A 12,518-nucleotide genomic window follows, 5' to 3' on the forward strand; every position below is an offset into this window, starting at 1 on the left:
TCATGGGATCGAGCCCTGCATCGGGCTCCGCACTCAGCGGGGAGTCTGCTTGAGATTCTCTCTCTCCCTCTGTCCCTCCCCCTGACTCACATGCATGCTCGCTCTAATAAAAAAAAAAACACTTTAAATGAAATTGCACTTTAAATGACTAAAACTCAAATTCTTGCCATATCAAGATGAAATATCAGGGACTTCCAGCCTGTGAGTAAAATCGGGAAAGGGAAAGACCTGTGTGCTGTATTGACTTGAAACGCTCCTGCTGGCAGCGGTCTGTCCCACAAGCTAGGGTCTGCTCCCATGCGTCCCACGGACAGGGCCTATAACGGGCTGTTTTCTGTGCTTCCATCCCCACGCAGGCTCTCCGAACAGGTCTGCAGTTCTGTTAAATCTGACTGTTCAATATCCATACGAGAACCGGATGATGTCCTGTGTCCCCTGGTGCACGTCATCCTAACTCACCAAGTGTGGGTGTCCCCTAACTTGACGTGACTTGTCACGGCTTCTGTGGGGACAATAAAATGTGAAAGGAGGGACTGAGGTTTGCAAATCTATAGGCTGGAGCCCTGCTTATGTCTTTTCCCTAGCAGTGATGCACTCCGCCCCACTAACGAGGGCCCCAGGGCAGAAAGCCTGTGTGTTCATGCCTGGCTCCCCTCTGCACCTAAGGGATGCTGTCTGAGCTGGCAGGGGACGGGTCCCAGCCCCGAGAAGTGGCCAGCAGGTCTCGTAAAGGACACGTGCATGGGCGGTCACCGGGGAAGGCCTCCTGGGAGTGGCACGGGTCTTGGTTCTCAGAGCATCCCAGAGCATGGCCCTGCACTCCAACACGGACATGGACAGGTTTCCGGAACAATATCAGTCTTGAGAGGCACACTGGTAGCATGTATAAGACAGGACGCAAATCCCTCCCCGATGCACAGCTTAACTCCTCAAACGTGAAGAATGACTAGGGTAAACGGAGGTCATTCCGTTCTCCTTTCTAAATAAAAACATTAAGGTCTGTTTAAACTGGGGCACGAATCACAGTGACCTTTGGGGTAAATAGTGCCGGAAGCACAAGGCCACAGAGGGGACACTGACTGCACCACTCCGCGGAGGTGTGAGGGTCCAGAGGCCAGCGCACTCCTCCGTCAGCAGGAAGGGTCACGGTATGGAGCTTCCTCAGCTCCTCGGGGCCGTGGCGCTCTGTCTTCGGTGTCAGCCCGGCCAGCACTCATCTGTCCCCTGAGGGCACTGGGCAGATGCGGGGTCAACAGTGCATTCGGCTATCCTGGACTAGAGCGCGTTACCCTGGATGCTGGGCGTGGCCTTCGTCCCATCCGCTCAGTGCCCGAAGGGCCAACGCCAAGGGCTCCCTCCGGGAGAAGACAACATTCTGTCTCCAGCCGGCCGGCCTGCCCTGCAGATTTCAGACCGTCACACCCCATGATGGTGTGAGCCACTTCCCTGAAATGTAGCACCTCGCAGTTCTGTTTCTCTAGAGAACTCTGGCTAAGACGGTAACTAACAGTTTGGTATGTCACCCTCGCCTCTGGGCCCCCAGAATCTGTCACCTTTGCTGCTGGGGAAGTTCACAGCGCCTGAGCAGGAGCCCCAGTGGTCAGGGGTTTTTTGTTTTTTTAAAGATTTTATTTATCTGAAAGAGAGAGAGAGCACACGAGCAGGGGGGAGGGGCAGAGGGAGAAGCAGGCTCCCCCCTGAGCAGGGAGCATGATGCGGGGCTCGAGCCCAGGACCCTGGGACCATGACCTGAGCCGAAGGCAGACGCTTAACGACTGAGCCACCCAGGCACCCCAGTCTGGGTTTTATAAAGCTGGGCTCCTTTAGTCCAGACCACCTCAGCCACTCCAAGAGGCAGGAGCAAGACCCAGACCTCGCCCACAACCTTAAGGATTCCTTCAGGTAAAATCTGGAGAGAAGGTATGTGAAATTTGAAGCAAATAGCCAACATCTTAAATGGGGGACAGAGAGGAGGGGAAAAAAAAAAATCTTTCCCTGGTTCTAGCAAAGTTAAAAAAAAAAAAAACAACCACAAAAGAGCCGAAGAATAAACAAATAGGAAGAACTTCAAAAATAATTATTCTAAATTAGAGCTTTAATACAGCAAATATTTCCCAATTTACTCTTGTTTATCTCCACAGACCCTAACAGACATGAATAGGTCACTGAAGAATCCACCTCAAAATCTGAGAGGTAGGAAAACAGTGGCCAGAAGTCACTTTGCACGTCGTAGTTTGCTGCCCAGAGAACAGCTCTTGAATTCAAGCCAAACCATAGATAGTCTGTTTAGAAAAGTGACTGCTTGTTAGAACCAGGGCCCGGCTCAGGCAGCGGTGTGTATGCACTTGACGGGGTGCGAGGCTGGCTGTCCCCTGAGCTGGGGGACAGCGCCCCGCCCCGAGGCGTAGACGTGCTACATTAACCCCACCAGTGCACGTCTACGGAGGAAAACGGGGACACTAGCGTCCTGGGCAGGTCACGCTGGAAAGGAACAGGAAAGAAAGGGAAGGGGAGATCAGCTTCTTGCTGTCGCAAAATAAGCTTTTCTCATGGCAAGGCTGTACTCAGATTTTTGGGAAAAAAAAATATAAGACAGAAATAACTTACTGTGTAGGCAATTAATTCTGGTTGGCATAGCGATCCTCTTAAGTTAAAGGGAATGAGCACGAGATGACGAGAAGAGGTCAGAGGTCAAAAGAAAAGTATGCGGGAGCAAAACAAGAATGACAGACAGTGAGTCCCGAAGCATCGCGCCCGCGCACACGTGACGTTACTGGGCAGGACGTCTGGCAAGGTTTGGGGTGGTTTGGGGTTTTTGTTTTGCTTTTTTTTACTTTTTAGTATTTTTCAAAGTCTCCATCAATACTTTTGTTCTTATGGTAAAGTCCACAGAACACGGACTCTACCGTCTTAACCATCTCTAAACACACAGTCATGTTACGGACATTCCCGTAGCTGTGCAACAACACGGACGCTTGGTTAAGCTAAAAATCAACCCGAACTGGGGGGACTAGCTTCCCTGCATCGGCTGCAGCGTCACGATAATGTGCATTTCCAACCAGCGAAACTGCAAGAGAATTCTAACTACGCCGGTGGTCTTGGGGACGTATGTGAACCCCTGCTGTGACCGGACACAGGTGGTTCTCCAGCCAGAAAATGAGCTTCAGTTTAAAATGGAGAGAACGTTCCATACAGCCGCTCCCCTGATCCCCGGGTAGAAAGCTGAAAGTCCCCAGCGCACAAAAACGCTTTGGCACCTGTAATACGTAATCGTCTAGGTTCTGACAACATCTAGAGACACGGTGTCCAAATCTCTACGAAAACACTGGACTAGAAGCAAGTTTGGAAGCGCCGCCAAATACATCCCTTTACAAATCTGACGCCACGGGCGCCACGCCCAGCGAGGTCCCCGTGCCCAGGCTCCAGGGAAGCGCCAAGCACACCTGTCAGCGCCTAGGTCCCCAAGAGTGCCCTTCCGGAGGGGTGCCATCCCCCTGGCCAGTGCCAGGAAAGGAGAAGCATGGCCGTGGCACAGCCAGGATGGAAACCCATGGGAAAGAACTCTCCAGAAGGAAAGGCAAAGGGAAGGAGGAAGCAAGGGATGAGGGGACGGTGGTCTCTGGATGGACTTGGGGTCAGCGAGGCGCAGCCTCTCAGAGTGAACGCAGGAAGGCAGGTTGGGGGGTTGGGGTTCACGAGAAGAGGCAGTGGACTGTTGGCCATCGGGAGAAGGAAGGGGGAGGAAGGGGCGCCCCACCCCGTACCTCCTCTTCTCTCTGCGCAGCGCACACTGCCTTCCTCGGGGCCAGGGGAGCTCCCCCGGGCGGTGCTGGCCCCCCGGACCAGGCCAGAGGGGGCCAGGCCATCCTGCACGCTGCGGGCTTGAAGCTGCACCCTGGCCTCTACTGCATGCCGCCAACAGCACCCCAGTCCCCAGCTGTGGCCGCTGAGACTGTCTCGGGATGCTGCCTGGGTCCCCTGGGGGGCGGGGGGGCACAGTCACCCAGTTTGAGAACCACTGGTCCGCGGCGGCAAGAACAGAGGAGCGGAGCGAGGCAGCAGCAGAATAGCTGACCGAGGTTCCCGGCCTCAGGAGCGACTGCGATTTCCTGGAGTCTGCATTCTCGGGGGGCCGGGGGGGGGGCGAGGACTTAGCACTGAGCCGCACCCACGACTCCCAGCTGCGCTCAGGCGCCTGCATTCTGTCTCCTGTCCTGTCTCTGCCCCGGGATCTCCTTATTCCTGCCTGGGAGGGGGGCGCATCCTCACACACGGAGGAGGAGCGGAGGCTCGGGAGGCTTGACCGCCCATCTAAAGGGGACCTCAAGCCCCTAGACTACAGTCCCTCAGAAAGGCTCTTTAGGTTACCATCAGGCCAGAGCACTAAATTAACCGCACACGCTGACAAAATCTGCAAATGCAAAGCATCGATTTAGTGCTGATGGAAAACAACGGATTATTCTAACAACGTCACTGCTCATCACTACACACACGTTAAGTTAATCGGCTCCTTTTCTGGGGGACTTATCTGCCCTTGGACGCTAGCAGGACCCAGCCCTGAGGTCTGGCCAGCTTTTACTTGGAGGGAAGAGTCTGAGGCACAAGGAGCAGAGCTGCCAATCCTGCAGGAAGCCCGGTCTCTGCTGGCTTCGTGCGGAGTCGCCTGGTGACCCCCTCTAAACGTTCTGGAGGGTTCTATTTCAGGGGGTGGGGCGGACAAAAGAAGGGGCGCCTCTAGGCATGAGCACAAGCTGCCCCCCTCAGTGCAGAGAGATGGAAGGATTCTGAATACGCCGCCTGCCCACTGGCTCCAAGCGGGCCCACCCCTGCCACGAGGGTGTGCTTGCTGGGGCGGGGTGCCGAGGGCGGGGTGGATTTGTAGAGGAGAAGGGAAGGGAAGCCGGCGATGGAACTGAAGGTTAGCTTGGAAACGGGCAGGAGAGAAAAGCTAGCGGGTGGGCGGGCGGGCGGGGGGCGTGGGTACCTTTATGCTTCTTGGCGATGCCCGGCTCCGAGACACTCAGGGAGCTCTCCGACAGCTCGTCCCCATCGGGGTCCAGCGGGGCCTGGCTGCCCCATGCTGAGGCCTGTGACTCCTTGTCCAAGTCCCAGGAGTCTAGCTCGCTCTCCTGGGGCTCCGGGGCCGGCGGGGCAGGGGCTGAGGCCTCGTCCTCCGGGGGGGCAGAAGCGGCAGCCGCCCCCACGAGGGACGGGGTGTCCTCCTGGCAGGCGCCGTCCACGGAGGCCGAGTAGTCCAGCATTAGGGCAGCGGCATTGTCCTGAGATAGTGAGGTCTGTCCCGGGACAAAAGAAGGAAGTCAGCTTGAGGGAGGGGGGCAAGGACACACGTCTTTCCCAGGAGGCGCGGCCGTGTTTCACAGGGACTGAAATGCAGCCAGTGCAGGTCGCCCCTCGCAGCAGAGGGTCGGGGCCCTGGCTGCGAGGGGCGCCCGCGTTCACAGGTGGAGGGGTGTGGAAGAAGCAGACACCCTTCCCCGGCAGGGGGGCCCGCGGAAGGGAGAGACTTCCCTCTAAGTGGCAGACAGCGCACGGGGAGGCACGGGAAGTGGGCTATGGATTCAGTGTGTCTTTTAACACTTCTTCCTACAGGAGTTTGCTTCCTGCAAGCAGAAAGTAATCGGCATACACACTGTAGCCTAAGAACTCTGGGTGCCACCTCTCTGTGTCTAAGACAAGCACAGGTGCTGCCCTGACCCTTGCGGCCCGTGGGCTGGAGGGTGGGAAGGTGACTGCAAGGGGCCGGGGGCTCCCCGGGGCCGCCCCGCTGTTCACAGGGGAGCCCGCTTCCTGACAACTGCCCTTGGCTGGCCGAGTGCCCACTCACTCACGATGGGGCCATCTGAGCCTCCGTGAAACATAGTAACCGCAGTGGGTTGGACACATTAAATGTAAAGTTTACGTGGGTTCCTAGTGATTCCAAGATACAGCCTTCGAGAAAGCAGACGACGTGGTCCCAGACTCCTCGTGCCGCCGCCCCCTGCTGGCCGCCTCCGGAAGTGCACTCAGGGAGGCCCGGGGCACCACGTGCCAGCCCTGCCAGCTGGTACTTGGCACTGGCCGCCGAGGCCCTGAGTATAATGGCAACACTGATGACTGACCTCCGCACTTCCCCTGGCCCACGTCGGCATGAGCTACAGACTGCCGCATTCCCCTGGCCCACCTCCGGGCGCCAGCCCACCCTCCGTGTTCACCACGTCTTCTTGCTCCTCATCCCTCACAACAAAAGCCCCTTCCTTGCTGGCGTTCCCCTTGTTCATTCTGAGATGTTCCACACGCACACGGGACCCTCGCGCGGCCCCTGGCCCCGGGGGGCTGCCCTCTCTGCTAGCCTTTGCCTGCACACAACTTAAATGGTTTGGAGACATGTTGACCCGCGAGAGGGTAGCGGCTCTGTCCCCAACGGGGGCCTTAGTCAGGCCAGTCTTTCTCTTTCAATAGCTTTTCTTCACATGGGTCACCAACCCCTCAACAGCCAGAGCATCCTGGGCCAGAAGCCTGCAAGCTTCCTCACGAACGGGGTGAGCTGCATAAACACAGGGCCGTGAGTGAGCCTCGTGCTGGGTGAGGAATGGGACCTGCCCTTTGCAAGGAGCTTTCTGGACGTCATCAGGAGCTCGGGCTACCTTCCACCAGGAGGAAGCCAGGCCACTGACAGATACAGCCCCCGGGGTGCATGGCCGCACCTTGGAGATCCCTGATATGATGATGGTGCTCTTCTTCCGTGGCGACTTGACCTTCAGCTTTGAGGACTCGCTGAGCTGGCGGATGGCGACTTCTGCCACGGGATCCGAGCCGTTCAGCACCAGCAGCTCTGTGGGAGGGAAGGCGATACTGAGCACATCACACACCGTCCTGGGGGCCTCCAGGGCTGATGGAGATGATCCCCAGGCAGGGGCCAGCAAATCGCTTCTGGAAAGGGCCAGACAGTAAACGGGTTAAGCTTTGTGGGCCGGCCTGGGCCCCGAGCTCTCATGGTGGCCTCAGTCCCGTGCAGGCAGCCTGAGCCTGAATGGAAGTGATCGGACAAGGCTAGGCTCCGATGGAATTCATGAACAGAAACAGGGCCAGGTTTGGCTCACAGACCCTCTTGGTCTATCGCTGCTTCTGGATGGTTCCACGCACTCACTGCTGTGTACTTACTCAGATTTCTGCACTTTCTCATATGCCAGTCATACCTCCATAGAGTTGATGAAAAACAATGAAAGCAGGAAGACCAATAAACAAAAAACCTCTGACCCCTTAGACGACTTTGAACTTTGGAAGGCAATGCCCTTTCCTTCCCGAGAGTGGTTCAACACAGTGAGTTCATACAGGCAGCTCCTCCCCGTGGTCAGCACCCCACACGTGGCCAACATCTGTGGGATGCTTACCACCTAGCAGGTGCTTGCCGAGGGCTGGGAGCACACTGTTTTGTGTCGCCATCCCACACCCTATGACGCAGGGGCCTTTTTTATGCCCATCTGAGACGTGGGGGGAGGTCAGGCAGCCAGGGGGACGGCCCGGCCGAGGTCGCTGACGCCGAGCTAGTGCCTATCCCTTCACTGAGGCAGCCCCTGCTCAGGCAGAGTCGAACAACAACGCGATCAGAAGGGCAGGCGTTAACGGGAGCGTCCCCCGCCTCGGTTTCCGACTGCGGACGACAGATGCTCCGTTTCCCGGGGGACTGGCGAGGGGCCGACGCGGCCACACGCTGCCTGGCTGCCACCCACAGTGAGAAGCGAGAGGCTCACGAGGAGGGGGCTGGCGAGGACTCCCCAGGGGAGCACCCGGCGGCTCTGAGCTGTCCTTCAAAGCCCTGCCCAGGTGCCAGGGGTGCCCGAGAAGGCTACGACGGCCCCGGGCGGCGGCTGGCTCTGCTGCCCATGGAGCAGGACAGAAACCCACAGTGGGAACGTCAGCCTGTTAAAAGGGGATCCTGCGCAGGGGAAGGAGGCCCTGCAGTACGAGGCAGCGGGGCGCTCGGCGAGGGGCAAGAAAAGGGGCATCGGGAGCGGCCAGCCACAGGAGGGCCACGGCTGCGTCTGGGAGGCTGCAGCTGGGGGGCGCTGCGGTTGCCAGAGAGCCATGACCACTCCCGCCGGGACAGGCACCGTCAGCTTTGCCAGGCTGAGGGATGACCCGAAGCCGTCCGAAGACAGCGCCCGTCAGATGAGAGCTTCCTGCCCCCCGTCCTCTCCTCCTCGTCCCATCCTTGACCTTGGCAAGACCAGAAACAGGACTGGGAGGATGGGGAGAGGTGAGCCGGAGAGAAGGAGCCCACCTGCCCTTCGTCTGACAGCAGGTCACACCCGAGCAAAGGGAGCAAACGTAAACCCCAAGTTTAGATTGTGCTTTGACTTAGGGAGGCCGTAACTCCTCTCTCCAAAGACTTTTATTACCTAAACGTGACCATAAAAATGGGGAATTTGCGAGCAGAGTTCTGGGGGAGACCACTCCTAACGAGCAGCTTTTCTGGGACAGCGGGAGACGACAACAAAGCCACCTTTAGGACTACACCCCCAAGTCCTGTCTATGTGATGATATTCATAGCACTGGTATACTGAGCGCGAGGAGAATAATGCTCAACAGTTTTATAACGTGAGGCATAAACTGGGTTTTTATGTTTATTTTGTGAAAGCATCTGCTAAAACTTAACACCACCCCTGGTCTCTGCCTGTCTTCCATTCCCCCAGTCTCCTCCTCATTCTGCTCTTATTACTCAAAAAAGTGCCTCCCAAACTCCGAAAAGGAAATGCCGATCTGTGGACAGATGAGAAAGACAGAGAGCCTGGAAGGAGGCGAGAGGGAGGACGCCGTGAGCACGCGCCCCGTTACCTGTGTCGGAAGAAGAGAAGGTCTTACTGACAGGAGCCCCGTGGCAGGAGATGGCTTGGACAGAGATGTCCTTCTCGATCACCTTCACCTTGACAGGTGTCTTCAGGGGTGACTCTGCCAGGAGAAAATCCAGATCACAATGGCCCCAAAAGCCATCTGAACCTACAGTTCCCGGAAGGTGAAATCACACCTCTCACACAACCCCATCCATTTGGATTTTTTTTAACAGTCTCTCATTTTGGGGGCGGGGGGGAGGTAGGGGAGGCGAGTACCCAAAAGAATGCTGGGAACCTGGGTTTAAATAAAATTTCAGAAACATTTTAATTAAGCCAGAATTTCACTTTGTTTTGTGTTCAAGAACGGTGGTGCCAGGCAACCTGTTCTGGGAAGAGAATACATTATCTATGTGGAAGCAGAAACACAGTATAAATACAAATAAAATAGTAACTCCTACACTTAAACAGAAGTTGTCTCTGGGGCAGAGGCTGGGGGACAGGTACAGAATTCAGCTAGATCTCAAGTGACTGCACACCAGGCCTTCTAAAAAACGGATTCTCAACCTAAGAACTTACACTGATCACTTACATCTAATGTTTCAAGACAGCGGGCTGTCCCCCCGTAAGTGTAACTGGGTAGTTCATTGAACTAGATGTTTCCTCTAATATCTAGGTTTTTAGCTTCAGCATGCACTACAGGGTTGAACCTTGCCTCGGCATGTCATGTAGTTATTTGAGAAAACATAAAGGTAATTGGCTAAAACACGAAAAGCTAAGCCCAAGTCTGGCCAGTGACCCTTCTTTCTGGGCCGTGAGACCGTGTGAACCACACAGAGACAAGATGCGCACGGCCGTGGGCGCGAGTCTGCGTGGCCTGCACTCACCACAGCTCAGCGGGGACGCCCTCCCCGTGTCGAAGCGAGGCTTGGTTTTCACAGCAGTGACAGTAGTGACCACAGTCCCACATGGCATCACCGTGCGGTCTTTTTCTACCTTTGCAGCAGGAGCAGGTGGAGGGGTCTGCCAGGATTTCACTTCACCGGGTTCTAGGTAAGAAAACTGCAGAGAAAGCCGGTTACGCATTTCGTGCAGCACCAATATCGACCCCTGGGCGTGCATGCTGCCCTCCTCTGCAATAACCTGACTTTGTCAATCAACGCCGCTTAGTACTACTGCCTTCCTGTCATTAATCTGGGTTTCCCCCAGAACCCACAGGTGAGAAGTCCCCTGCTCAGACCCAGCCACTCAGCGCCTGACGATGGGCACAAAGGCTTGCAGACCCAAACGAAATCGAAGGGCCCTTTCTGGGTTAGGCCCACGTGACACGGCATCATGGAAAGTTCCCTATGCGGCAGACCACTCAACACAGTCATAGGCAGGAAGTGTCCCATTTGCGTCTAGAAATGTGCAGTACAAAATGGGAGCTCCTCTTAGGTGAGCGTCCTGTTTCCTGCTTGAAGCAAGCGTAAGAAGGACTGACAAGGTAAAGATGCTCCTAATCTCAAGTGGGTCAAGCTGGAGCTTGGCCACGGTAGAGAATGACGTCGTACCTCTGCAGTGACTGAACCCAGCACCGAGCTGCCAAAGGAGGACCCGCCGGTCAACGTAAAGCTCTGGGGCCCAGAAGGCTGCTTCTTGAATAAATCCAAAGGAATGGCTGTCATCGCCAACAGAGCTAAAAAGACAGGAGACAAGTAAAGATATGTTTCCACAGGTTCCATGGGAGCAGGGGTCAGCGGGAGCCGCCACCGCAACCAGAACTCCCAACACGTCCTGTCCGCTCCAACATCCTCCAGGTTCAGGACATTTCAGAATGTTCTAGAACACCAGAGACAAAGAGGGGCGGTGGACATGCTCCAGACCAAAGGAGGCGAAAGAGACAGGAGACTCAAGGCAGAATCTAATCCTGTGGAGGAGTGGAAGGTAACTGCTCTAAAGGAGACGGGGCCAACCGATGAAGCGGAAGGCAGGCGGCAGGTTAGAGAAATCGGTGCAGATTTAGGAAGCGGACAGCTGGGGTGTGGACACAGAAGAGAATATCCTTATTCTTAGGAAATACGCACCTAAGAAAGAAGGAGTACCTGGCCTGATACCCTCAAATGTTCACACACATTTACCCTCCAGCATGTGTGCACACGCATTTGTGCTCATGCAGAGACAGCAAGCAAAATCAAGAGCAACCACCAAGTGTGAGCACAGATAATAAAGCAAATTGGGCAAAATGTCAAAACTATGGGAGTCTCGGTAAAGGTTCTACAGTTGTCCTTTGTTCTGTTTTTTTTGTTTGTTTTTAATGTGAAATTTCATAGATCCCATCGGGTTGTACAGGAATGAACCTCCAAAGGAGCCAAAGGAGTGGTGCCTCAGGAGTGGACTAGGAGTCGGCTTCTCTCAGGGCAAACGTCGGCCCATCCTGGGTTCAAACCACACGCCCTCTCCTGGAATGTCCATTCTTATCTCAGAAGCACCTCACTGATCTTATCCCAAGACAAGAGAATCAAGGAAATTAGCTCAGAATTCTTGCTAATGGGGGTGCCTGGACGGCTCCGTCGGTTAAGCGGCCAACTCTTGATTTCGGCTCAGGTCATGATCTCAGGGTCCTAGGGTCGGGCTCTGCGCTCTGCATGGAGTCTGCTTGAGGATTCTCTCTCCCTCTCCCTCTGCCCCTTTCTCTCTCTCTAAAATAAATGAATCTTTAAAAACTTAAAATCTTTTAAAAAGAAGAAAAAATTCTTGCTAATAAACAGAAGCTTGAATTGCTTTTTCCTGTGTCTTTGTAACTCTGGGAGACAACCAAATGGCTTGGTCTCTTAGCAGGATAAGCCACGTAAGGGTCCCCCGCTCCTAATTCTGGTATGTTTATGGGCATTTTTAAAAACCTAATACATACTGAAACTCCCGAGTTACACACATGCATACATACAGGTCCGTGTTCCCGTTCGTGATTTTACCTTTAATTGTTGCTTTCTTGTCTCTACAGCAATGTGTCCAGTATAAGCTGCTGTGGCTTATTTTATAAGGAAAAGCCAGCTGGAATCCATAGAGACAGAAAGCAGAATGGGGGGGTGCCAGGGGCTGGGGAAGGAGGGAATGGGGAAGACAGGGTCTCAGCCTGGCAAGAGGAAAAAGTCCGGGAGGTGGATGGTGCTGATGGTCCCACACCAGTGTGAATGTACTTAACGCCAGTTAATTTTACACCCAAAAATGGTTAAGATGGGAACTTCTATGGTATATGCATTTTGCCACAATTAGGAACACAACAGAACGCGTTTATTAAGGCTAAGAGGTTGAGAAGGGCTTCTCGAAGCCAAGAATTGCCAAATAAAAGAGTTTAGGTATTTGTTCAAAAAAAAAAAAAAAGGCAAAAACCAGTTGAGTATATTCTTTTCCAAAATGTATGACCCTGCTAATAACTGAAATGGACTTTCAAGCAAACATTGCCTCGGGAAGACCGGAGTGGTTTCAGGGCAGGCCCACCCTGCCTCCCAGCTTCTCCAGGCCGTGGTCAGGGTGGCCGGGTGACCCCTCCCAGAGAGCAGGGCCTCCCTCTGCCTGCTCGACACCCACCTTCCGAGGATTGCGCATCCCCTGAAATCTGCAGGTGCAACTCCTTCGACTTGGCATTCAGCTCACTGCAGAAAGGAAAAAAAGTGCTGGGAATCCTTACAAATGCTTTATTATTTCTTG

The 12,518-nt window shown here is 54.8% G+C and overlaps 2 protein-coding genes across 2 annotated transcripts in view; both read right to left on the reverse strand.

Moving 5' to 3' along the window:
* The window catches only part of C2CD2 (C2 calcium dependent domain containing 2), a 61,254-nt gene that overhangs the window by 8,572 nt on the left and 40,164 nt on the right, over positions 1-12,518 (reverse strand). The window contains exons 9-14 of the mRNA XM_032392541.1: positions 12,399-12,463; positions 10,382-10,506; positions 9,716-9,890; positions 8,836-8,949; positions 6,705-6,832; positions 4,985-5,294 (exon numbers count right to left, since the gene is read on the reverse strand). Of these exons, the coding sequence (XP_032248432.1) occupies positions 4,985-5,294; positions 6,705-6,832; positions 8,836-8,949; positions 9,716-9,890; positions 10,382-10,506; positions 12,399-12,463 (917 nt within the window). The remainder of the gene's footprint in view (positions 1-4,984; positions 5,295-6,704; positions 6,833-8,835; positions 8,950-9,715; positions 9,891-10,381; positions 10,507-12,398; positions 12,464-12,518) is intronic.
* LOC116624524 lies at positions 1,773-4,929 on the reverse strand. Its single transcript, XM_032392521.1, has 2 exons — positions 2,608-4,929; positions 1,773-2,481 (listed from the first exon to the last, which is right to left on the reverse strand). Exon 1 carries the CDS (start codon positions 4,199-4,201, stop codon positions 3,275-3,277), a length of 927 nt encoding a protein of 308 aa, XP_032248412.1. The 5' UTR covers positions 4,202-4,929; the 3' UTR covers positions 1,773-2,481; positions 2,608-3,274.

The sequence above is a fragment of the Phoca vitulina genome, unplaced genomic scaffold (genome assembly GCF_004348235.1).
Source record: "Phoca vitulina isolate PV1807 unplaced genomic scaffold, GSC_HSeal_1.0 scaffold68, whole genome shotgun sequence".
NCBI classification, from domain to species: Eukaryota; Metazoa; Chordata; class Mammalia; order Carnivora; family Phocidae; genus Phoca; species Phoca vitulina.